We start from the raw sequence: 26,170 nt of genomic DNA on the forward strand, positions 1-26,170 counted from the left end.
AAAAGTTCATTTGTACATGTTCTCTAAAATAAAATTCATACAATTAATTTAAAAAATGAAGCAATAAATCATCATACACACACAGCACAGCACAGGCTTAAAACTTCAACAAAAACTAGCTATATTTTCATTTTGTCAATAACAGAAACCAAATCCACCAATCATAGGGCTACATCATGCCATAGTCGACGACGTAAAACGACATAAAATAACTTCGAGCTTATACAAGGAAGGTATGTCGAGGTACCAACAGAAAGAAAATGTATGGTGATAAAGCCGAATTTCTACTACCTATCTACTACTCTCAGGAAACTATAAACCCTTCCGCGAAACTATTATAGAAACAAGAAAAACTCCCATGGCCTTGAATTTTCTTGACCCCCCCCCCCCCCCCCCACTGTCTCAGGCTTCAGCATCTTCATCTTCGTCGTCATCTTCAGAACCATCGCTGCCCTGCAGGAATATCAAAGATTGTTCTAGAATGAGAAAAGGTTCGATTATATGTAACGATTCAAACCAGAAATCCATAAATGAGGTGTCATTTCATAGCAAGTTCAATGCCTCACATTGCATTGTAAAATAAGCTACACGGATGTGGAGTAGTTTATGCCTTTACCTCATCATCTTCATCATCATCCATTTCAAGATCCTCTTCAACCTCCTACATAAAATAGAAATAAGCTATATTGAATAATAAGATATTTATATATGAATAAAATGATTATATCCTACATTTAGAAATCATAGGAAACTGAACTTTCTAGTAATAAATGGAATGCAAGAAAAAAGAGATAGGAGTAATAAATTGCGAAATTTACATTGTTAAAATATGCAAGAGGATTGGGCCACAAATCATCCTTGATTATATCTGCCACCTATTATGAAAGATGAGTAAAAAATTATCAGCTTGACGAAAAAACTTAAGTGGAAGTACTCGTTTAAACATAAGCCATGATTCGGCATAATTACCTCATCACTAATTTCGTACATGTCACCTTTAAACTCAGACTCAGTAAACCAGGAAAAGAAACTACATGAATTAGAACTGAAGTAAGTAATCATTGCTTCAATAGGATCAGTGAGAGATAATGCCAGACAATTACTAAAGTAGGAGAGCAACTTATTCAGAGAGAGTATGTATAAGTATCATTATCAAGATGGCACACGCAATGAGCTAAACTAAGATGCAAAGAACCTTCCCATGGCAGTAAGGTAATACACAGCCTTTGGCCTCCTTGTTAATGTGGCAATAGAGACCATGCTCGTTTACCATATAATGTGTGTGAGAGAGGGAGGAAGGGGTGGAGGGAAACAAACCTTTCCTCAGCAAGTGATCGCTTGTTTCCTTTCTTCTCCTCGGAAGTACCATTAGGCATGCCCTTCAGAATCCAAATATGCATAGGGAATTTTCAACACACTACAGAAATATAAACACCTCAAACAACCATTGAGTAAAACTCACCATGCCTTCTTTCCATTTTATATTAGTTGCGGTGATTTTCGTCACCCCCTCCTCTAGGAAACTGAAGGTCTTTGTGAGCTTGGTATCTTCAAAATGTGGATTGGGTTTGAACATCTGAGCATATATATTTATTAGATTTTCAGCTTGTTTCCACACTAAACTCTCTTCTAAGGTGGGAGAAAAAAGAAATACTCACAAATGTGATGGAGTAGCCGGATTTCACATCTTTGAAGTCTTCCACTTCAAGATTATCCAGATATTTGAAAATCTAACACAATAGAAGGTCATAACAGTGAGAAAGATGATATCAAATATTTGTAGTAAGTATAGCTAATGCTTGAAAAACATATCCCCTGTGAATGAAGAATACATCAGAAGTTGAAATAATAAGCTCCTCTATTGACAATCAACATCCATGTTTGAGTCACCATAGAGACAGAGTTCAAATCAGAACAAAAAATGGTTTTCCTTTATCACATTTCTAAATGAATAAATTTATGTTGTCATGTTAAAAGCTTAAACTGAGAGGAGCTTTCTAAAAATTTCCAATTTAGGAAATGTATTCAGGGATATCCCAAAACATGGAGTGAAACAGTTAGATGTGGACAGGGGATAAATGTGGTGCTATCTTCTTCGACAAAGCAAAGGTAGAGAAATTGGTACCTTTTGGTCTTCTTCAGTCAATAATTCAGTGAGGGCAGGATGACTCATAAACTGAAAGATATAAACGTAAGTCAGAACGAAAGTAAGTAGTCGCAAGCTTGCTAGTACCACATTAAATCTCTAAGATAATTTGCTAATACTATAAGTTATAAGTACTTACTGCAGTCAACCAGAAATCAGGGATCGACTTTATGACATCATTTCTCTGATCATAGACAGGCTTCCGAATGGCGTTGAACTGCTGCTCCAGCTCCAATACCTTTTCACTTGCTTCCTCATTAATCTGAAAGCAGAATAACAGAAAATACCTCGCTTCATTAGCATCACGTCCAGCTCTAAGCGTACACTAGTAGTTATTATCATTTTGATCAACCATGAAAGAGCAAAATATTCCCCACCAAAGACTCTGCTCCACTATACATCTTTCATCATGACAAGGGTGTAAGGTTACTTACAGAACAAGAGGCAAAAATCAACAAACTTACTTTGTGAACCTAATTATTAGCAAATAACTAAGCTTTGTATCTAAATATTTGTGAAAAAATAAATAAAGAGACAATGCAGGTTCAAAGCTAATTTTATTCATTCATTATCTAAAACTAAGTGAACAATTCATCAAATTATATGTTAAGGATTTGCAACAATTACAATGGCTTAAGGGTTTCCAGTTTCCACCATAATTTTGAACTGTCAAAAACATTTAAATTCTCTTCGCTTCTCAAACAATTAGTTAAGCACATGAATATAATTCATGGCCCCTTCGAAGAAAAATTCAAGAGAAAATCAAGAAAAATAATGAGTAAAAAATTCTCTAAAAGACTCCAACTTTCAGGCACGAGTAACAGAAAAATAAATTTGCAACTTGAAGTATACATCAAAGAAAGTAGAAATACCTTTTCAAGTTCCTCTTGAATTGACTGAAGCTTTTCAACACATTGAACGAGCTTTTCATCTATAACCTCCTCCACCCCGTTCCTTTCTTCCTCCACCTCTTCCGATCGCTGCTTCTTTCCCTTCTCAGCTCCCATTTTAGTTCAAATTCAGAAGAATACACCTCAAAATTTTATGTTTTCGGTGTTTTCGACTGCTGTATGGGACCTTTGCTTAAACCCTAAATAAACCCTTCGCTGCTGCCCACTGCGATAAACGGGTTAAGCTGTGCTTCAAATTGCCTAGGGTTTGGAGTGCAGCAAGTGTAATTAAAGAAAGTTAAGGGGTAAGGCCATCCACAACGCTGTTAACACCGTTCCTATACCGTTCCTTAAACTACTATTTGCGGGCCCCACTGTACTTTTTTACTCCATTCCTTAACTAAGGAACGGAACCTGCAACCCTCCGTTCCTTAACCGTTTCTTAACCGTTCCTTAAATTACTATTCATTCAATTTCATTTTTTATTTTTATTTCCAACTCAATTCAATTAAAACAAACACACTTTAATAAAATTAAAATAACATTACAACTTAAAATTCAAAAAAATAGAAAAAGACATAATTAAAATCCTAAAAAAATAAAAATTGACATAATTTAAAATACAATTTTATAGAGACAACCAAGAATAAGTTTGTCCCACATCGAAAGTGGAACATAAAACATTCAAGGATGTCTCTATAAAATAGAGACAACCAAGAATGAGTTTGTCCCACATCGAAAGTGGAACATAAAACATTCAAGGTTGTCTCTATAAAATAGAGATAACCAATAATGAGTTTGTCCCACATCGAAAGTGGAACATGAAACATTCAAGGATGTCTCTATAAAAGAGAAACAACCAAGAAAGAGTTTTTCCCACATCGAAAGTGGAACATAAAACATTCAAGGATGTCTCTATAAAATAGAGATAATCAAGAATGAGTTTGTCCCACATCGAAAGTGGAACATAAAATATTCAAGGATGTCTCTATAAAATAGAGACAACCAAGATGAGTTTGTCCCACATCGAAAGTGAAACAAAAAATATTCAAGGATGTCTCTATAAAATAGAGATAACCAAGAATGAGTTTGTCCCACATCGAAAGTGGAACATGAAACATTCAAGGATGTCTCTATAAAAGAGAGACAACCAAGAATGAGTTTTTCTCACATCGAAAGTGGAACATAAAACATTCATGGATGTCTCTATAAAATAGAGATAATCAAGAATGAGTTTGTCCCACATCGAAAGTGGAACATAAAATATTCAAGGATGTCTCTATAAAATAGAGACAACCAAGATGAGTTTGTCCCACATCGAAAGTGGAACAAAAAACATTCAAGGATGTCTCTATAAAAGAGAGACAACCAAGAATGAGTTTCATAAATTCGCAAGCCCATCAAATATATGGGCTAATACGAATTTCTAGTATTCATTTATTTGTAAAAATTGTTTTTAAATATAAAAAACAATTTTTATAAATAAAAATATTTTTTTTAATAAATTCGATTTTTTAAAAAAAAAATCGAATTATTGCGTCACCGTGACGACGCCCACTCGCGGGGCAGCGAGTGGGCGTCACGCGTCGAATGGGAGGCCGCCACGTCGCCTCGGCGCGTGGCGGAACGTGTCGTGCCGCGTCTCGCGGGAACGGCACCCGGCACGACACCGGCACGGAATGGCAACGACACGGGCGGCTGCAACGCGTGCCGCCGCGGTTCCGTTCCTCCGGAACGAAATAAGGCACCGCAACGGCACGCGTTGCGGATGCTCTAATAACAATAACTATTTACTTATCTTCTTTATTCTTTAGGTCATCCGCAATGGGCGGACGATGGCACGCCCGATGGCGCGCATCGTCAGCGCCATTCATCGTCCGCCCCCACTGTGGGTGTGTGGCATAGGCCGCGGACAATAGTCGCGGCCTATGCTTCGGGCGCGACTTAAACCGCGGACGATGGCCATCGTCCGCCCATTGCGGACGTCGCGGACGATGGTCGCAGACGATGGCCATCGTCCGCGACATCGTCCGCCCCATTGTGAAGGCCGCGGACGATGGCACGCGGTTTCGTAGGAAGTTGGGAATTGACCCGACTTAGTTTTTTTGTTTTTTTAGTTGAATGGTGTAATTTTTTTTTTATTAAAACTTCGCCGCTTGTTATTTAGTCGTTTTTTTTTACTCGTTACGTGTTATTTGAAAACAGTTAAATTAATTAAACAAAACAACAAAATGATGATGTGGCGCGCCTTAGGGCGCCCCACTGCAGGTGGAGAAGGATGAGGATAAAAATGCTGGCGTGGCGCGCCATAGGGCGCGCCTTAGGGCGCCCCACTGCTGATGGTCTTACTTAAAGTCTTAAACAACATTTGTGAATATTAATTTGTGCCTTTATTTGGTTGGTTTTCTTAGTATCTAAATTCCATTAATGAGCAAATCTGAGCATACAAAATCCGAAAGCCAGAAACGAAAATAAACATGCCAAAACAAATCCAGAAGGCAGACACAGAGTTACAACTCTATTCAATAATAAAATTAAAATCTTCATCAATTATAGGAGAGTAGAAGAAAATAAATACTAGTATTAAACAAAATCAAGACCGGTTTTGAACAAATATACAACGTCATTTCGATGTTGCAATTTCTGATTAATGCACACAAATTAATGTAACCTTAACGATAATAACTTTGAGGTATCATGTTACATGAACTTATGTATCAATAACATTGTAGAAAGTAATGCTAACGTAAATCTTTTATCTTTTCATTTAAAATGCAAGTATGAAATCAATCACGAAATATTTCGAGATTAAACTTTTAGAAAAAATATTTTGCAAATACAAACATAAAAATGTATAACCATGAGTAGTGGCAGAACTAGACATTTTACGTTGTAATCTAATAAAATTGCCTAACCTACTTACGAATATTTCTTTTTAATTCAAAACAAAAATCAATAATAGTACTCCTAGTATTTGAAATCAGATATTTATAGTATAATTTCTTGATATTAATCTTACACGAAAGAGAAATAACAAAAACATAGATATGAATTAGTTCAATAGGGACGTTTTTGTGACATGGTAATAGATTCGATCTCGAACAGATCCGAGCTGGCATCACTCGCCACGTCATCATCGTCATAAGGTTTTGGAATGGCGTCCCACGTTAGGATCGCCTGCAGTTTCCTCTCCATATTCTTGCAGCCTGTTTCTCCCTTGGCCTTGATTAATATTGTTGCATAAAATTGGATGGAGTTTCTGGATTCTTCTAGATCTTTCTCAGTAGTCCCCTCCGCTCGATGATGCTCGATTCTACTTTGCGGTCGAGGATGCTTTATGCGAACGTCTTTCTTGTCGAAGCAAGTGAATCTGAAGGTCATTCTTCTCCCAACGATGGCCCTTTTGGGTTCGCGAGAAAACGAGCCGACTCCATAGCTGGTGTTTGAATTTGTGATCAGTGATGGCCTTTTGAGTTTCAAAACACTAATGAGGGTTTCTTTAGCTGAGATTTTATCACCCATCTCACCTTCTACAAGTGGTAGAGACTTCTCTAAATAATTAAAGGGAGATGAATACAAACACAATAATATAATAGGAGTACTCACTACTTTGTCCTTTAAATAGAGGTGTATGCAATAATTGGAGAATTCTGTAGCTAAGTTTGGTCACACACACTAGCATGTCGTGCAAGTAACACACGCATAATTTATTGTTGTCATCTTAGGAATGCATAATTAAAGCTAATCTCTAAGAGTTTGCAAATGAACAAGTGGTTGCAAAACAACATTTAAATTCATCCACCCTCTTCTTATACTATAGTGGTCATACTGCATTTATTATTGAAAGCTCCAAACACGTACTCGCAAATGAGTTCTGTATACATGTAGTCTATTGGCTAAGCCCTTACGATTTTGTTTGAGGCACTTCCCAAATGCCTTCGTTGAGATAACTCTTATAATTGCGTACGACTTTTACTTATTCTCCGATGTGGATGTTGCACCCCAACATGCTCTCATCACTTCATATTTATGCAGCTTTTCACTATCTTTGTCACTTTCTTACTCTTAATTTTTTTTTTTTTGTGCGAGACTTATTTCAAATTGGGTATATTAAAGAGGCTTAATTAAATTGTGGGGACGATTCTTGTCGACTATGACTATCAAAGTACTGTCACATATACGATAATTGATTGGGGTTATTGATTACGAGACCCAACTATATTTCCATACTTTATTTCATTGGAGCTGTGAAATGGTCCTTGATTTGATTTTTCATGGCTAGTGTCGTGTGACTCCACACGTCTTTGTTTGATTCTTGTTGCATAATGTAATTGAGTGATGCATAAATTAGAAGCCATACATACCTCACAAAAGTAGATACATTTCGTTATTGCCCTATTCTTAGGGTAATAATTATGCACAAGCTACCATTTTTTTTCTTTTTTTTTAAAATTAACTCCTATATAAGGGAGGAAGTTACAAATAAACTTATATACTATAGATAGGAGTAAATTACAACTGATGTCAAGAGGGCTCGAACTCGACACCTCATGCAATAATGTCTAAGCTCCTTGCCGCTAGGACAAAGGCTCTGGACGCCGGCACCTTATGCACACGCTACCTAATCCTTCACTTAATACTAAGATATTGTGTGTGTGTGTGTGTGTGTGTGTGTAATAGGAGAATAAACTAAATAGACAAAACATATTCAAAATTTTAAATAAAATTTTGCAGTTGATAAGCTTAGATCTTAATGCTACAAAAAAGCAAGTTTCAGAGAAAACAGGGGACATGCCTTCTTTTTTCTTCAGTTCACTTTGGGAAACTAGCAAGTGCAAAGCAGCTATAGCTTCTTGCAGCTAATTTCTCTTCGACTATTTCTTCCAGAGCGCGATATCCATGAAACACAGCCCACCAGATCTTCACAGAACATTTAGTTCATTTGGTCCATGCTGTACCCTCCCACTTATCTCCAAGCACAACCCGGTGCTAACGCCTTTGCTCAAAGTTCTTTCCTTGGGAGTTTTTCTAGGACCGGGGTCGATGAATATTGGTTGAACTTTGAGATGTGGATTTGGTTTGATGCGGATATCTTCTTTTTCAGGCGGCCGGAGTAATATACTGTTTTGCATTTCTTCAGAAGCTTCATCCTCATTCATAAGTACCTGCAGTTAAAGAAGTAGCACTTCAACATTTTTGCTTTGTCTTTTTCGTATTGATATGAGCTTAAGAGCTAATGGATATGCAGCACCGTGGATGGATAACACAATCAAAATAAAGGATATGCAAACCTTGCGACCGAGCAGATCAAAGGTCATGACCACTTTACTTCGCTTGGATCGTTCAGCTTCTTCTATCTCCTCCCTTTTCTTTCTCAGAAGTTCCTTCTCCTGAGAGTAAAGTAGTAGCATACAACATTAATGATGTTAATTAAAATTAATTAAGTCATTCCAATATGTCTCTAGATAAATATTCTAGATAAAAACCTCATTCGAGAGCCAGGTATTTCCTTCCATCTCGTAGTAGTCACTCTGGTCATCTATAACTGTTGTACGAGCTGCTGCATTTCGGTCATATTCAACTAGCCTTTTAGCATATGCTTCAGCAGCTGCCTCAGCATCGGTTAAAACCATAAGGCCTTCATCCAAACCAGCATATGTGCTTCCCTCCCTCAGCACAAGGGCACCGCAAAAATTGCAAGGCCCCTCGCCCTCCTGCTCACAGACTATCTTTCCGCAAGATATACAATTGCTGACCAACCCATGACGGCGGGCTTGGCATGTGCAGGGCTTCCCCTTCTGAAATACAATAGATCCTTTCGCAGCCTCAGCCAGAGAAATAACTTTTCCAGATTTTTTCTTTCTCGAACTACCTTGATTCACAGGTTTTTCATTTGTGGACTGAGCTGGCACATGTTTAGATTGATTGTCCTGACTTGTGGAAGGCTTTGCCTCTTTTGGTGCTCTTTGTGCTTTTTTAGATGTGACAGAGGGACCTTCATCTGAACGTGGTTTGACATAGGCATGTAAACTGGAAGTTGGAGTGTCTTTGCTGGTATCGTACACATTTCTGTGACCTCTTCGTTTTAAGTACTCATCGGTTACACTCTTCCCAGCTTCCTCTCCAATGATATTCTGCAAAAAAAATTATCGATTACGAAAATGTTGAACTACAGCTACAGCCTACGAATATAGCAATTAAAAATAATACTCCTACTATAACTTGGAAAGCAACAAATGGAAACATGAAGGTCATATTGTGATAAGAGACAATGGAAACATTGTAAAAGCGACTACTCTGGTGCAAAACAAACAATTTATACTATTCTGATAAACAACTGTAGTTGTAAGGAGCATGTACTGGATAGTAATATTCAAACCTCGACCCTTTTGAATCGAAATCAAGGATAATAGATATTCATAGGGCAGTTCGGGTTGTCATGTTTACTTGTGACTAAAGGTCATGTCTATTCTTATCTCTTGTTCTGTTGGCTTTTTCTCAATAGCTCAACCTGTATCTTCCCGTCATCCAAGTGCCAAGATTAAATAGTATCTAACGATTGTTCATCCCACCTCCACCCTTGTGACTGATATAATCCTAGACAAACCCCATCTTGGGTTTACCCCATATTGTATCTCACAAGTATCTTGTCTAACAAACTGAACGACACCATAGATGATAAAGCTGTAGTACTCATGCCACCACTGCATCATTCTAAATTAAATGAAACTAGGCATTTCTGCAAGTATCCAACCACTACTCTCATCATATGGAACACCTAATGCACATAGCCTATAAAGATGCATGATCTCAATAAGGTGAAACAAATATAATTATGCAATTGAATGCAACCTCTTGACAAAATCTACATAAAGCAACATAATTCAATTACTACTAGCATAATCAAGGAGTAATAGACGAACACCTTCATCATTAGGACACATTTGATCTGATTGCTCAATACTATTCAATCCAATTTTGCATAGAACTCATCAAACATCTATATACGTTTACACAGCTACCATATTACTAAAACCAAGAGAAAATAATCACACAAAAATCAGAAAATACTAAATCCCTAGCAACAAAGAAGAAGATTCCGCATCAACACAGGAATTGGTAGGCATAATCAGAAAAAGGAAAGATGAGGATTGAAGTAAAATTGGACGTACATCAAGGTATTCCTTTGCATCGAGTGGAGGAGCCATCTCACAGTAGGAAACGAGACCTGATATGATTTCGCCATCTAATTGAATACCGGTCTCAATCTTCTGGCACAGCTCCGTCAACGCCTTCTCCAACCACTGCCCCGTCGTCTCCACCCCCATTTTCCCCTCTTCCCTCTCTCTCGAATAAGGGAAGCTTTTTTTTCTCTGGGTTTTACGGTCTAAGGGCTTGTTTGGATATCTGTATTTATAATCGAATCGGAGGTGTATTTAATCACTTTTTTTAATCAATAAGTACTAATTTTTGTATTTCACCTTTTTAAATAATTTTTTTTTATATATTTCAATTCTCATGGAGTAATTTTGAAGACACAAGAATAATAGCCTATACTTCTCTTCACTTCAGAACCATGAGCATGTGCATGTCTCAGGCTCCTCCTTAGGTTCGTTCCGTCTCAACCATCCACGTCCGGTCACATCACGAGCATATTTCACACGTAGCTCCAACCGGCCTCCTTCCTCCTTACTCCCATCGCTTCTCTAACCTTCAACGCGTGATCCCATTCGCCCGCCTCTGCATAGATGTTCGACACTGAAATGTAGGTTCCGACATCATTAGGCTGCGATTCCAGAATCTTCTCAGCAGCCACCTTCCCGAGCTCGTGATCACCGTGCACTTTGCAAGCAGCGAGCAAAGTCTCCCACACTAAAACGGCCGGTTCCACAGGCATGCTGTCGATAAACCACTTAGCCTCTTCTAGCCTCCCTGCTCGGCTAAGAAGATCCACCATGCACGCATAATGCTTCTGACCAGGCTTGATCCCGTGGTCTCTGATCATCGATTGCAGATGGAAATACCCTTCGTCTACCAAACCAGCATGGCGCTGGCTACAAGCAGAAAGCACACCCTGAAGGTGACACCATCAGGCTCTACTCCTGATCTCTTCATTCAGTCAAAGAGCTGCAACGCCTCTGATCCTTTTCCATTGTTAGCGTAGCTTGCTATCATTGTCGTCCATCTAACCAAATCGAGGTCTGTAATCTGCTGAAACGCCTTGTGACAGTTGCTGATGCTCCCGGATTTTGAATACATCATCACAAGTGAACTTCCCACAGATGCATCCGTTTCAAAACCAACTTTAATGGTATATCCGTGAAGCTGTTCCCCTAATTCACTTGAAATAGCAAGAGCCCCCAAAATCGATGAACATGTGTAGGCGTCAGCGTTCACACCGGACATAAGCAAGTTGCGGAAAATCTCAAGAGCCTCCTCAACTTGTCCATATACAGAGTATCCTGAAATCAAGGACGACCACAGTGCTTGATCTTTGATACGCGTCCTGTCAAAACAATCCTAGCTGAATCGAGATCACCACATTTTGTGTACATGTTCACTAGTGCAGGATCAACGATGGCCTGCTCACCACCAGACCAAAACCGAAGAGAAAAAGGTGTGAACTTCTCTGCCCGACTTCAAGGAACAAAGAGCAGAGCATGAATTCAGAACAGCAGCTAAAATCCTGTCATCGGATTCGAATCCCATCTGTTGAAACAACCGAAGAGCCTTATCCGCACATCCGTTTTCAGCTAAACCAACAATCATAGAGTTCCACGAAACATTATCTTTCCTCTCAAGTTGCTCAAAAGCCTTTAGAGAGTCCTCCAACTTGCCACATTTCGAATACATTGTCAGAATCGAACTGCCTAAGCTGACTTCAGACAACATACCGAGTTTTAAAGAGTAACTATGCACCTGTCTCCCCAAAGCTAAACTATCTATCAAGCTAATGACACTAGAAACAATGTACATATTAGGATTAGTACCATTTTCTAACATATCTTGAAAAAAAATGATTGCTTTTTTGTAACTCCCACTTTGAACAAACGCAGATATCATGTTAGCCCAAACACCTACTTCCTTCATCTTCCCATTCTCTACAAAAACTTTCTCAGATAAATAAACCGCTCCTATTCTCGAATATGTACTTATAAGAGACGATTTGACTATTGGATCAATATTAAGCCCAACCTTAAAAGTCCAGCAATGGATCTGTAATGCTCCTTTAAACATATCGGGGTTTGTACACGCTGAAAGCACATTCGGAACAGTGAAGCTGCTTAGTTCCTCTCCCGATTTCCTCATCTCATTGAGGACAGAAAAAGCAGAAACGCAATCACCCTGCTTAGCAAAGCCGGAGATGATGACATTCCAAGAAACAACATTGAACACTTTCATTAGTTTACACTGCTTCATAGCATCAAGCATAGCTCCGGATTTGGCATAAAGATCAACAATGGCAGTTCCGACATAAACATCACCACCAACACCGCGCTTGATGACACACCCATAGATGCAGGTCCCCAACTCTAGTTCCTCTACTGCAGCACAAGCAGTTAAAACACTTGAAAATGTGAAAGAATTCCGGGAAATAATGCTACAACGAAACATCTGCGCGAAAACTTCCAATGCAATTAAATGATCCTTGCTCTTGACGGCACCGGATACTACATGATTCCAACAAAAGATATTCTCACAGTTATCAACATCATGTAACACCCTCAAAGCATCATCAATATTACCACACTTGGCGAACAAATCTAACGTTGCAGCCCTCACGTAGCCATTAGAAACGAACCCGTTTTTCCAAACGAGCCCGTAAACCTGTAAACCAATGGCTGCATTTCCCACATAGCCACAAGCAGAAAGAACACTGCCATAAGTGAACTCATCCATATCCGCTCCAACATTATGAATTTGACAAAAAAGCCTCCAAGAATAACCGTAAAGAGAATTCTTGTTACACCCCAAAATCATCAAATTCCATGTGACCGAGTTCCTCAGAGGAATTTCATCGAACAGCTTGAATGCACAGTCCATGCGACTGCATTCCGAGTAGGAAATGATCAGATTGTTGGCGGCGTAGAGATTTGGGCTTAATTCGTGGGTTTTGAAGAGAAGGGCGTGTGCTGCTTTGGTTTGTGCGATTGTTATGCCCTTCAAATTTGTTGGGTTGCTGAGCAAGAGACGAGGGTCGAGACCGAGCGCCGGACCTTCCTGTAGAGCGGCGGAGGAGCTGTATTTGCGGAATAGACACAGTATTTTCTTGCTGAGCATGATGATCTCTCGTTGTTGATGGTGGGAATTTGGAATGATAATAGCGCCATTAGTTTCAGTTTTCGGCGGTAGATAGAAGATGAACTAACTCAGTTAAAATAATATTTTCACAAATAAATTCAGTCAGTCAAGATGGTCGAGCGGTCTAGGCGCCAGTTTCAGGCCTGGTCCGAAGCAAGGTCATGGGTTCAAATCCCACTGTTGACATTATTTTTAATTTTTTACTATTTGCTCATTTCTAATCAATATCGCTCGTTACGTTAGCACATCATTAGTTATTTAAGAAGATTTACAATTACGGTATTGAATGTTGTGCCTTTTACGTCTTTTAACTCTACCAATATACACTTCTAACAAAACTACAGTACCTATTTTATTGGAGTAGTAGTAATTCACTAAAAATCTATAATTTGATATAAAAATAATAATAATAATAATAATAATAATAATAATAATAATAATAATAATTGAAAACAAGAAAACAATTTAGGTCGACCGAAAAGTTAGTAAATTTAGTGGCTTCAACTTATTCCCACGTAATCAATAAAATTTATCATGGGGCAATTTTAATTTTGAAGTTCAGCTTTTTTTTCTTTATTTTTTATTCAGTTATATAAATATTTATTTTTTTATGCTAATTCTTTATATTTAATTCATTATGAAAAATTGAGAATAAAATATAAAAAAAACTATGCACTGGATGTGTAATAGTATAATCCATATAATTTAATATTCATCGCTTTAGTAAAAATAAATATAAATATTACATGAAATGTAATCTTTCGATTTGGTATGCGTTGAACTAGTTGATGCATTTTTATAATTTTCATATTTGTGATTTTTTGTATGATACACTCCATCCGTCATGCTTAAAGTGAAGTTTCCTTTTAGACATGAGATTTTATATAATGTTTTTTAGGCTTAAATAAAAACAGAATAAAGTACACACTCCGTGCCACGTAAGTGAACGTATTTCTTTTTGGGTCGTCCCACTATAAATGAGACATTTCCTTTTCTGACAAAAAAACAACAATTTATCGTTTTCTTACTTTATCATCTTTCTATTCTTTCTCTTACTTTTTTCTTACGCTTACTTTATTCTCTCTTAATTTAATCACTAAAGACCATTACCTAAAACATGTGCCCAAAAATAAACGCGTTACATATGATGGGAGGGAGATGTTTCTATTCAAGGAAGAGTGCCACTTTAAGTGGACGTCCCAAAAAGATAACAAGTCATATTAAGTGGATCATGGTAAATATTATTTTTTCACATGTATAGTTAAGTCCCTATTAAGGATTTTTTCTGCGCCACTTAATGTAAGTATAACTACGTTTAGTTATTTTATTTCTAGGCAAATAAATTAGGGAGTATACAACTAGGGACACTTGTATGGCCAATTCAAAATATGGGAAAAATAAATGGCATCCAATCCCCGTCAAAATCATTCATCAATTATACAAGTGTGCATGGTTAATTTTGATGTAACATCTATATACACGTGTCGCCTATTCGTTTGCCAGAATGCACCACCATTTGTTAATGCTCTTAATTGCATAAGAAACAGCAGATTATAACCACTACCACAATAAACGAAACATGAGGACTTTAGTGGGTTTGACTTTGGAAACACAATTATCAACATTGAATGTCATTGATTATATGACCAAGTCAACCCCTGCTGGTAACACATATTGGTTATCATAATTGGTTATTATAAATCTAAATCTAATTAAATGTAGAAAGGAGTCTTCACTTTCTTAGAAGATTATATAAGAGACAAGATCGATCATGATAAAGTTTATGTGGGATAAAAATGTAGGTTTTCAATATGCTCTTGCACGTTTGCGACGGAATGCACACGAATTTTAACACATGCAACAAAAAAATCCAGGTTAACTTGGTCTTGAAAGAGCTATTCAAGAAGACACATATGAGACATTATTATTACCAAGTCGACACGTCTAAAAAATATACAAATGAGATAGTATCATTACTAAGTCTACACGTATCAAGTGTGCTAACACATGTATTCAACTTTATAAAATCCATTAAGAATTATACAGTCGCACACGTCTCAAACTATGAAAGAGATTTTACTATCCATATAATAATACTCATTAATTTCTTTAAATTGTGACACTTATTTTTAAACATTAGCGTCTATATATAATGCTTAAATATGACAATTGATTGGTAATGGTTCTCAGCATAAAGCTCAGTACTCACCAAGCCAAATTTCTACTAGCTTTATTTCTTAAAAGTAGAAATTATTTTCTTTTTCGTCCATTTCCTAAAAATATATTGTATTCTGTTTTAGCAAATGGACCTCACAATCCACTAAAATTAATTCAACTAGTAGTACTTTTTTTTTTCTTCTCTTACTTTACCAATTTTACATTAAACCTCGTGTCATTTTCAAAGTTCTTATTTTTAGGAAACGGAGAGAATACTATTTATTATTCAGAGGTGAAATTTTTACATTATCATCAAATTAAATAACCAAGCCAATTCAATTTTATTTAATTAATTGAAACCATGCTTAAATTACAAGCAAGGCCATATTAATTAAGATAAATCTTTTTTATTTGTGGGCCTTCAACAGATGTTAGCCCAATCATTTGTCTTCTTGTCTACGTGTTAATGGACAATAAATGTGCTTCCACGTGGTGTACCCTCAGCCTCACATGTAGTACTGCTGAGCCCAATGGGCCTACTTTCTTGACATTTGGGGCACCGCAAAACCGAATTTAATCCATATGAGATATACAAATATGCTTCACTGTCACACTGTAATATCCCTTTCAATTTACTGTTTTTTTTTGTCTCATCGAAAAGAAAAAAGAATGTTCATTATATAATTATTCATTGGTGTGTCATAATAAAACTTTTTACTATATTGATTATAACTTTATATTATAAGATCAAATCTGAACTTGGTTATATCGAAAGATTTTTGTTATTTAATTTGAAAGATTTCTCCACGGAACAAATTAAACTAAAAGAAGTGTAAACATTAATTTAATTATGGCATACACTTGAAGAAGATATAAGCTTTATTTTACTTACATTCGGATTTGGAAAGTTTTTTATCATTAAAAAGGATGCAAAATGATGAATAATTTATCATACACGTTTCTACTTATATTTTCTCTCTCGGGATGATGATATAGACCTTTGTAAATTGTAATTATATTGTAACGCTATTAATTAAGAATTTAAATATTATGAGAGCGAAAACATCTTAATTAAGACTCACTATATTTTATGGTACAAAAGTAAAAGTTTGACACAAGGAGTTTCCTTTAAGTATATTCACACAATTATTTATTTAAATATACTCTAATTTACCAGTTAGTATCGTTTTAAATAAATAATTTTTTTTGCCAATTTATGGTTATACATATTAATTCTACTTCAAAATTTATGGTTATACATATTAATTCTACTTCAAAATTAAGCAACAAATTCGACGTCAGGAGCTATGTACATTTTCAGAATAATTTATTGTAACAATTGTGAAGATAACAAAAAAATGTATCTATGCGTCACACGGTTTGACAATATATATAGATTGAGTTTCAGATGCTATAAAATGGTCTACACACGCCCCACAAAATATAATTATTTAAGAATTATATTTGACACAAATGTCGCTTTATATTAATAAAACAACACATCCTATCCATATTGAAATAATTTAGTTGAAATATATAGTGTGAAAATGTGATAAAATAGAAGAATAAGGAAGAAATAGCCAAAATAGAGAGTTATTTGAAAGCCTCCAAGAATGACACACATGGTTTTAAAACTTTATCTACAAAATTCTCATTTGAATTGAACACTTCTTCACTGATCTCACAACACTCATCACTTGGTCACAACAAATTTAGTCTCATGTTTGACTTTAGTCTTATTATAACAAAACTAGTACTACTACATAATAAATTATGCATATATCTGTCTCTTTTAGTACTTTTATGATGAAATATATCAATAAAATATCACACAACGGATAATCTGTTTTTTCAATCTTTTTTTCTTCTTCTGAACTTCGTATCCAATTCATTTCTCAATTAATTGTTGCAAAACACCTCGTTTTTATAATTTGCAATTACGACACAATTTATAAATGTTTCCACCAAACCAAGTACTCCATAATTTTCTTTAATTAAAATGGTTTAATAAGGTTGCTAAGTAACCGAACTGCCGAATTTGATTCACGTGCTAATTCGAAATAATAATTATATGAAAAGATCTTCATTAAGTATTAAAAAACAAATGTGAAGTTTAATTCTACTTCCATTGCAAGATTGCGATTAGAAGCCGGATACGACTCTAATTAAGAATAATTATTATGTTCCTTTAATAAGACACACAATAAGTCGAGAAGTAATAATGTGTAATTGATTATATATGGTAGCAAATTAAGCCATAGGAAAGTAATTGAGGATAAAAAAAGTTATAGTTAATTGGTATGTACTTTTAAGGATAAATGTTTGATTTTACTAATTTATAAATTAAAAATAAGATAGATATAATTATAAAATTCAGTCAAACTTTAGCATAAATTCTTTAATATTTTTTAAAGAATTCTTTACTAATTTTTTGAATATGCACTATTCTGATCGTTTTTCATTTGTCAGCATAGCATGTAGACAAAATTATATCCTCTATGGTCAAATATTATCTAACAAAGTAGTACTACTAAATAGATAAAATAAAATACTACTTACTCCATCCATCTCACATAAATAGACCATTTAGATTTGACATGAATTTTAATGTGTAATTGGTAAAATAAGAGAGAATGAGAAAAAATAGTTGAAATTGTATAGTGGATGATGGGGCCCATAAATAATAAAATAAAAGAGAAGGAGAAAAAAGTTATCAGTATCAGTCGATTATCAGTACTAAGAGACTTCTCTTTTCTGCTGTGTGTGGACTTTGTGTTTGAATTTGTTGTGTGTTGCGAATTCAGTACCTTTGCTAAAAGAGATAGGCAAACTTGATTTCACTATAGAGCTTTTCTATTTGTCGAACTAGTTTTTAGTCTTTTGTTAGCTTCTTGTTACAACTTTGGTTTTATGTATAGATTTTTTGTTGTTTGTATAGTCCGAAATGTAACTGCAAAATAAAATTTGTAATCATATGAAAAATTGGAAGTATGAGTCTACATAATTAAATGTGGTTTACATCTTGAGTAACTTTATAAATAAATAAACTGACTTCAATGGACGGTCCCAATTTTAGTATACCCATCTCAGTATTATCGAAGGTGACGAAAATTGACAAGCAAACCACCTACAAGATTGGCCACGGTTTTGACTAATTCTGATATTAACAAGTAGATAATTATTAATCAATACATGAATGGTCGTTTTCTACTTCACAAATTTCATTCCTGTCACACCCTATATTTCTGAATCTACCTAAAGTTGTTCTAGATTAATTTCAATTTTGTCATATTCTACTGTATAGGGATTATATCTGAAAGTGAGCTAACACCAATTTGACTACATAATTCGATTTGAAGCCAATCAATTATTTTTCCAGTAATATTTTCTAATTTAGTGATCTAATAAAAGAGTGAACATCGGTAAAAGATCCCCTGAGGTTATTTTAAATTTTTGTAATATCCTTAAGGAGTTGAGGACCTTTTGGTTCTAAAAAAAAGTAAAAAAATGACTCTATATGTGATTATACTATAAGTTTCGAAATTAATTACTCGTGATACTTTTTTTAAATATATTTAAGCAAACTCAATAATTTATGGACTCATTCAAAATAAAAAGAAAAAAGCAATAAGGGAGATCCTCATTGATTAACATGTATGGGGTTAGGGTTCATTCTCTTCCGTTGAGCCACAAATTTCAATTAAAGTTATGAAATCTATGTGTTAAGTCGTGTTAATTATTGCACTAATTTTTTTAGGACGTGATTATGGTATTGTTGTATTACAAGCTTCAAAGCGATAAATGGGCATTAATCTAAAATAAATGCAAGAAAAGACTTTAATTGATTCTTAATAATGCGGACCATGCTCAAGTGAGTTGAGTGAGCCAAAGCCGAAGACTTTTTCAATTTTTTGTTTTTATCTTCAATAGATTATCGGATTACATATGAAACATATACTAGGCACACTTGCATGTGTTCTAGCATAAGCACACACCCAGGTCAACCCGAGTGGCCGCCGAACCTGACCAGTTCGGGTCGGACCCTTCTTATTAGTAAATTTTATTCGCTAACACAAACACTTATACATAGGAACAATTATATGGAGTATATAACAATAATAACTTTTATTCATAATAACGATCAATTTTATTCATAACAACGATAACTCAATTATACAATCATTACTTCTATAAAATAAGCCATGCATCTAAATCATAGAATGTGTTTGAGTCGGAACGGGACGAGTCCTATCCGACTCAACCGACACCCACAACCTTTATTATGTACTCATATATAGCCATAATTTTCTCCATAAGAAATTAAATGAAGAATATTGGTACAATTTGATATCTTCTTCCATTATATTCAAGAGGCATATAACCTCAATAAAAGTGATACACTCACTCTTCATTAGTCCAAAGGGTTGAAAAAAATGCTTCAATATTTATTTCAGATGACATCGATATTTTGGACTAATTAATTTCCACTACTTTTTCTAAAAAATAGAAAAATGATGAATCTATCTTTAAAGAGCGATCCCGCCTATGATTTAGGGATGTACAGATTTAAAAACTATTCACTCCAACCCAATAATTTCTTCCAGTATCAAATCAATAATGAACAATCCATTTATCAAGTGTGGTACAACAAAATTATGTGATTTCGTATTCTTATTATTAATTCATTTTTTTAAATTTTGTTTACATTGATTGCCACGCGGTTTTATGAGGGGCGCAGTGATTAATGGATACCCTTAACCACAAGAGAGAGAAGCTGACTTTTTGCAAGCAAAGGAGTAAATGATCTTTGCTGTCCTCTTTTGACTATTTCGAAGATTAAATAGCCAATTTTTTTACTCATAGTCAGCCTATGCAGTCTTTCTCTATATATTTCCTCGGACAAATCTCTTCCCCCTCAGTTAGACTCTTGTCTCTACACTCTCTCTGCAATTTCAACACCCAAAAAAAGGAAGAAAAAAAAAGAAAGAAAAAAACCCTTTTCTTTCTTCTTCTTCTTAAACACACAAACAATACAAACACAAATTTTGGGTAGTTTTAGTATAGAGATGGGGAGGCCACCTTGCTGTGATAAAGTGGGAATGAAGAAAGGGCCATGGACGCCCGAGGAAGACATCGTCCTCGTCTCGTACATTCAACAACACGGTCCGGGAAATTGGAGGGCTGTTCCTACTAACACAGGTACTAATCTGATCATATAAGTTGATCCTATTTTTGACAAATCTGTTTAATTTTTTTGGAGTAGTTGAAACCATTTAATGTTGAGCAATAAATGGTGTGCAGCGGCGCCACCGTCTTCTTTGATGGCATATTAATTTTTGTTGGCTACTTCGTTTTGTAGGTTTGCTGAGATGCAGCAAGAGCTGCCGCCTCCGCTGGACCAACTATCTCCGCCCGGGAATCCGCAGGGGGAACTTCACCGAGCACGAGGAGAAGATGATCATCCACCTCCAAGCCCTCCTCGGCAACAGGTGATTTTTTCACAAGATCTATGTTCAGAATTAGATCGTGCGAAAACTAAATTATTCCTCCAATATATTTCTCATATTCCAATGGTATGCTTATTTTTTGTTGGTAATAACTGTAGGTGGGCTGCTATAGCCTCATACCTCCCACAGAGAACCGACAATGACATCAAGAACTACTGGAACACGCACTTGAAGAAGAAGCTGGGGAAGGGTCAGGGCGGGAAGGGGGATGATTCGGAGACAAAATCGATTGCGAAAGGGCAGTGGGAAAGGCGGCTTCAAACCGACATCCACACGGCCAAACAAGCCCTATGCGAGGCTCTCTCGCTCGACAAACCCATCTGCATCTCCAATTCCAATTCCAATTCGGCGATGGGATCAAACCTAACCCTACCTCAGCGAGTCGACTCGGTGGTGCCGACGCCCACGTACGCCTCCAGCACCGAGAACATCGCTCGTTTGCTGCAGAAATGGATGAAGAAGTCTCCGAATTCTTCATCATCCGCGGTCTCCTCCGACAGCAACGCCAACTTCTCGGCCGGGCTGAGCTCCAGCCCTAGCGAGGGCGCGATCAGCACGACGTTCCCTGTTTCAGTGGAGGCGGATCGTGAGGTGAAGTTTGAGACGCAAATGCCCCTCACCCTGCTGGAGAAGTGGCTGCTAGACGAAGCGGCGGCGCAGGGGCAGGATGGAGATTTCATGGACTTGGCTTTGAGTGAAACTGCTGATTTGTTCTGAAGAAAAATAGGATTTCTTCAAAACAACTCAGGAGTTTAGTTTAATTATGATTAGGGCAACTGCTTTTTTTATGGTAAAAAAAAGAAATTTGGCCATTTTTGGATGGTTTTAGGCTTTTTTTACTACATGTATGTAGATTATCTCTAATTACTAGTGTTTTAGAGGTATCAAAGTGTAATTATTTGTTGCGCCTTTAGCCTTTGCATATGTGCTGGATAGAAATAAGCTCTAATATATGTACTTTCCCTACCATTTGGTTATATTAATTTATAATGAGATGTTGGAATTAGGGTTTTAATTTAATTAACTTAGATGATTTGCAAATTGGGAAGAAAAGGCCTTGTTATCATCTAATATGACCGACTTCATGCCTAAGGCTTGCCTATTCTGAAACATAAATTCTTTATGGTTAGTTTAAATACTTCATACTATTTGATTTGTGCTCAACTCGATTTGTGAATCATCAAAGTAATATCAGTAATTGAAATTATTAAAGATATGCCTACACGAGATTTTGCCATTTCTGTTGGTGACAGTATGTAACTTTATGAGCTGGGATATTAATGAATTATCTTCTGAGTATGAATTTTGGATTTTGATTTTTTTTTCTTCTAATGATCAACATCTATCTTTTCGTTTTCCTAGTCACCATTGTCTCTACATAAGAAGCTTAACAAATTGTCAACTTCTAAAATTTAATCTCATAGTTAAACTGCATCTGATCCTTTACCATATTTTGGGTAATTTAATTATCTCAGCTTTACACTAATACAAATTCTCTTTTACAAACTGGCAACTGCATTTAATTTCTTCATTAGATTCCTAATTTCCTTCTCCAATCTCAAAAAACTAAAGTAGAAAAAAGAAAAGGTCAAAAGGCAGTTAGTTTCGAGAAATGGGGTGGGAGTATTAAAGACAAAAATTACGTTATATGACGCCGTAGTGTTTTTAATTTCTTTTTACGATAATCATAAGTAGTAGTAGTAATTTTTATTTATTGATAATTGAAACCTTCAACTATTAAACTATAGTAGAGTGGTAATGACCGAAGCCAAAGATCACCACGAGTTTGAAAAGTTTTAATGGTATACATATTTCTTATATACTCCACCCGTCCACGAAAAATAGTCTCATTTTGGGATGTCCATAAAAAATAATCTCATATCTAAAAATAGAAAGTTTCTCTCCCATATTTTAACCATTTTTTTCTTTCTCTCCCATACTTTACTTACTTTTTCTTCATATCTCTCTTACTTTACTTACTTTTTCTCTAATCTTTCTTACTTTATCAATTTTTCATTAAAACATAGTATGTCATTCACAAATGAGACTATTTTTTTTGGATGAAACGAGTATTTGCTTCAGAAATCACGTTTTTGACTCCAATGATATTTAATTATAAATATTTTAAAATAGAGTTGGAAATGGTACACATTGTTTTTCAACTAAATGATTTTTCATAAATCTCTCTCTCCTTTTATTTTCCTTATTTCCGTTTGTTTTTTCTATTCCCAAATAATTACAACCTTATCAAATCACACACTGTCACACTATGTTATGTTACTTCGTTTTTACTCAATCCACTCTTCTTTGTTCTCATTTTTTCAGTGAATGTAAAAGTCGATCTAGCTTATTTCGGTAAAAAAATTTATGGTGTTCTTTTTCTCCATGCATTTAGATTCACTAAAATATAGATGCATTTACATGTCTTGAAATTTTTTGAAAAATAACCACAACTTAGGATGCAAAATCTTTAAATCGAAGAGAAATTTTGTAATATTTTCTTTTCTTGAGCGCTTCCATTGCATCCCCTAAGTTTAGAATGGTATATTTAGAAACAAAAAATAACATCTTTGTTACAATAAAAATATTTTTAATCATTTTTTGGTGAATAATAAATTCTAGTACTATAACTCAAATCCGAAGGCCGTTGACTTATAATTCATTACATTTTGAAATTTTAAAGTCAACAACAGTGACGTTTAATTTGTTCTCACATCAATTAACACAGTTGTTTCATAGGTTGACTTACACAACTAAGAAAGTTTTGTAAACGTGAAACGACTTAGTCATAGATTTTCGTAGTTCTAGAATTGAATACACGCATATATGTATAGATGTGCATTAGAGTATAACTAAATCATTGATGCTAAACAAAGATAGTAGTACATAAAATGTTAGTAATATCGAAACAGTATATTAAGATAGAGAAAATAATTAAAAGTGTAAAATTTAAGGTGGTAAATCTGTCTCCACTAAATTATAATCGAAAACATTATTATGCTAAAATTTGATCATCATAGTTTCGTTACTTTCTCATCACAATTTACACATGATTAATTATCATTATTTTCTATAAATAACACGTCAAAGTACACACATACAAACATAACACTTTTCATGATTTTGATTTTAATGCACTGTATGTATGATAAAATAAAAATCTATTTTTTTTCTATAATCAGACATAATATTCTTGAAGAACTATGATGATAAGAATTCATTAATTTGTTGAATAATTTCATAGTCTTGAATTAACATCCCCCAAGGAGCAAAATTTCAAGTTGTGAATTTATAACATCCAAAAGATAAAAATGATTCTAAGTATTTATTTTTAAATGCATGTTTGTTTTAGCCAATCTCTTGAGTCTAAATTAAAAATTATCGATCATCGCTATATATTCATTACTTCATATTTTTAAAAAAATATATGAGATTCAATTATAATGCACGAGAGTAGAGTCAATCACAAATTCACAATATATACAATGTTAATCAAGACAAACTCATCTTAGCCACCTAAATCTCAAAGAATTAGTTGAAACAGAAGTATTAAAAAACTAAGGTGCAATTAATTAAACCAAATTAACAAACGACAATGCTTTAAATTACTATTCCATGCAGGAGTCTATGAAGTCAAAGGTAGTGAAATCACAAGTCATCCATTCCCATCCACAAATATTTTATTTATTCTAAATTTCAAATGAAAACTCAACAATCAAATACCAGGTCAAGAACCAAATGTGCATTGGAAATATTGCAATTGCCATTCTTAAATGCACATGCAAAAAAGGTTTGACTTCTCTCAAAATTTTTACAACCTAAACTCCTCTGTCCAAACACATGAAACCCTCACCCTAAAAGCAACAAAAAAAAGTCCAATTCCCCTCATGAATTCTAACATCATCATCAACTATCAAGGCAAGAAAAAAACACCCCTCTTTAATATTTGGTTGTTATTATATATGGCTTGCATCCATTAATAAGTTATTACAGAGAAGAAAGTCATGGGATTGGCATCTACATCCTTTCTATTTCAGACACAAACATTTATGACTGTGATGGATCAAACATGGAGAGTGCAATTAAGCTGGCATGGAGGTGGTCATGAGAGCCCATTTCTCCCACAGATGTAGAATCAAAAATGGAAAGCTAAATGTATAATACTAATATATGTCACCTCTAATATAATTTGCATCATGTTTATTTATATGATAAAGATATGTTAATTAATTATGGGCATGGACCATCAAGATATATAGCCAGCTAGTTGCAATCTCAAAATTGATTGAGGCCAAAATTACAATGACCATATCTGGTCAAAGTTTAGTTAGTCTCTTATCTTCTTCTTCTTCTTATCATTAATATTAGGGGTGACTGTGAGAATATAAAATAAGTAAAAGAAAAATTACAATATAATAGGAGGCTAGGCATTGTGTATTGTTATTTTACAATCTATAAATGAAACAACTCATATGTGAATACCCTAGGGTATCACTTTGTGCGAAATGACTAATTTAGCCATGCACATTTATGTAATTAGCATGTGTAGATTGATCTATTTTTCTCATTGTAATTTTTAGGTAAGACTGATCCAGCTGGTTTCTTTTTTCTAAGTTGAACCACAATTGACAATATCATGTGCATTGAAGGAGGGTCTCCCATTTTTTATGTATCAAAACTGTTTCAAGTATTTATTTAGGTCATGTGATTCTGAAATATTTATTATATACATGTTGAAAAAGTCTTTCGCAGGAGGTCGGCTGTGCACCCAAATTCAAAGGATTAAACCCTTTAATATAGAATAATTTTTAAAAATTCATTAGCCTTCATAAATATTTTTGGTAAATAAATATAAAATGTATCCATACAATACATTATAACTCAATCACTCAAAACATTTCCACGGTTTATATTCGTTTTTTATTCAAGAAAAAAAGGCATACCAAATTCAAAGAAATATTGGTTAGAAGGTATTTGTGAGTTTTGGCTTTTGAGGAGATCTTTATTTATGACTGTAGAAGGGTGTTTATGTTGGAAATTTTGAGAATAAATACCTTGAATCGTTTATTTAATTAGTTTAAATTATAGATATGAAATTTAGTTTGAGTATATGAATTTAGTATTCATGGAGAAATGTTGGAAATGTTGCTATCCACATTAAAAACCAA

At 35.0% G+C, this 26,170-nt stretch overlaps 3 protein-coding genes and 1 pseudogene across 3 annotated transcripts; 1 reads left to right on the forward strand and 3 right to left on the reverse strand.

The window, feature by feature from the left end:
- Positions 1-97: 97 nt before the first annotated feature.
- LOC121746412 (NAP1-related protein 2-like) lies at positions 98-3,305 on the reverse strand. Its single transcript, XM_042140235.1, has 10 exons — positions 3,019-3,305; positions 2,286-2,408; positions 2,126-2,176; positions 1,659-1,730; positions 1,463-1,576; positions 1,318-1,379; positions 970-1,030; positions 819-875; positions 617-661; positions 98-453 (listed from the first exon to the last, which is right to left on the reverse strand). The coding sequence occupies exons 1-10, from the start codon at positions 3,151-3,153 to the stop codon at positions 403-405; spliced, it is 771 nt and encodes a 256-aa protein (XP_041996169.1). The 5' UTR covers positions 3,154-3,305; the 3' UTR covers positions 98-402.
- A 4,425-nt stretch (positions 3,306-7,730) lies between these two features.
- On the reverse strand, positions 7,731-10,372 carry LOC121746408 (activating signal cointegrator 1). The gene is made up of 4 exons (XM_042140229.1): positions 10,209-10,372; positions 8,523-9,170; positions 8,328-8,426; positions 7,731-8,201 (listed from the first exon to the last, which is right to left on the reverse strand). Exons 1-4 carry the CDS (start codon positions 10,362-10,364, stop codon positions 7,959-7,961), a joined length of 1,146 nt encoding a protein of 381 aa, XP_041996163.1. The 5' UTR covers positions 10,365-10,372; the 3' UTR covers positions 7,731-7,958.
- Positions 10,373-10,693: 321 nt separating this feature from the next.
- LOC121746407 lies at positions 10,694-13,317 on the reverse strand (annotated as a pseudogene).
- Positions 13,318-20,320: 7,003 nt separating this feature from the next.
- On the forward strand, positions 20,321-21,971 carry LOC121749597 (myb-related protein 306-like). Its single transcript, XM_042144167.1, has 3 exons — positions 20,321-20,694; positions 20,855-20,984; positions 21,101-21,971. Exons 1-3 carry the CDS (start codon positions 20,562-20,564, stop codon positions 21,717-21,719), a joined length of 882 nt encoding a protein of 293 aa, XP_042000101.1. The 5' UTR covers positions 20,321-20,561; the 3' UTR covers positions 21,720-21,971.
- The last annotated feature ends 4,199 nt before the right edge of the window (positions 21,972-26,170 follow it).

Source organism: Salvia splendens, chromosome 9 (genome assembly GCF_004379255.2).
Source record: "Salvia splendens isolate huo1 chromosome 9, SspV2, whole genome shotgun sequence".
NCBI lineage: Eukaryota > Viridiplantae > Streptophyta > Magnoliopsida > Lamiales > Lamiaceae > Salvia > Salvia splendens.

What these genes read in the sequence shown, in the direction of transcription:
- LOC121746408 (XM_042140229.1), bottom strand. Translation starts at nt 10,364, where the DNA reads ATGGGGGTGGAGACGACGGGGCAGTGGTTGGAGAAGGCGTTGACGGAG. An exon ending in ATGCAAAGGAATACCTTGAT is followed by an intron (nt 9,171 to 10,208) that starts GTACGTCCAATT and finishes TTTTTTTTGCAG; the next exon opens with AATATCATTGGAGAGGAAGC. An exon ending in TTGATCTGCTCGGTCGCAAG is followed by an intron (nt 8,202 to 8,327) that starts GTTTGCATATCC and finishes CTTTAACTGCAG; the next exon opens with GTACTTATGAATGAGGATGA.
- LOC121749597 (XM_042144167.1), top strand. Translation starts at nt 20,562, where the DNA reads ATGGGGAGGCCACCTTGCTGTGATAAAGTGGGAATGAAGAAAGGGCCA. An exon ending in GGCTGTTCCTACTAACACAG is followed by an intron (nt 20,695 to 20,854) that starts GTACTAATCTGA and finishes TTCGTTTTGTAG; the next exon opens with GTTTGCTGAGATGCAGCAAG. An exon ending in CAAGCCCTCCTCGGCAACAG is followed by an intron (nt 20,985 to 21,100) that starts GTGATTTTTTCA and finishes TAATAACTGTAG; the next exon opens with GTGGGCTGCTATAGCCTCAT.
- LOC121746412 (XM_042140235.1), bottom strand. Translation starts at nt 3,153, where the DNA reads ATGGGAGCTGAGAAGGGAAAGAAGCAGCGATCGGAAGAGGTGGAGGAA. An exon ending in TTCAAGAGGAACTTGAAAAG is followed by an intron (nt 2,409 to 3,018) that starts GTATTTCTACTT and finishes TTCTGCTTTCAG; the next exon opens with ATTAATGAGGAAGCAAGTGA. An exon ending in CTGATTTCTGGTTGACTGCA is followed by an intron (nt 2,177 to 2,285) that starts GTAAGTACTTAT and finishes TATATCTTTCAG; the next exon opens with TTTATGAGTCATCCTGCCCT.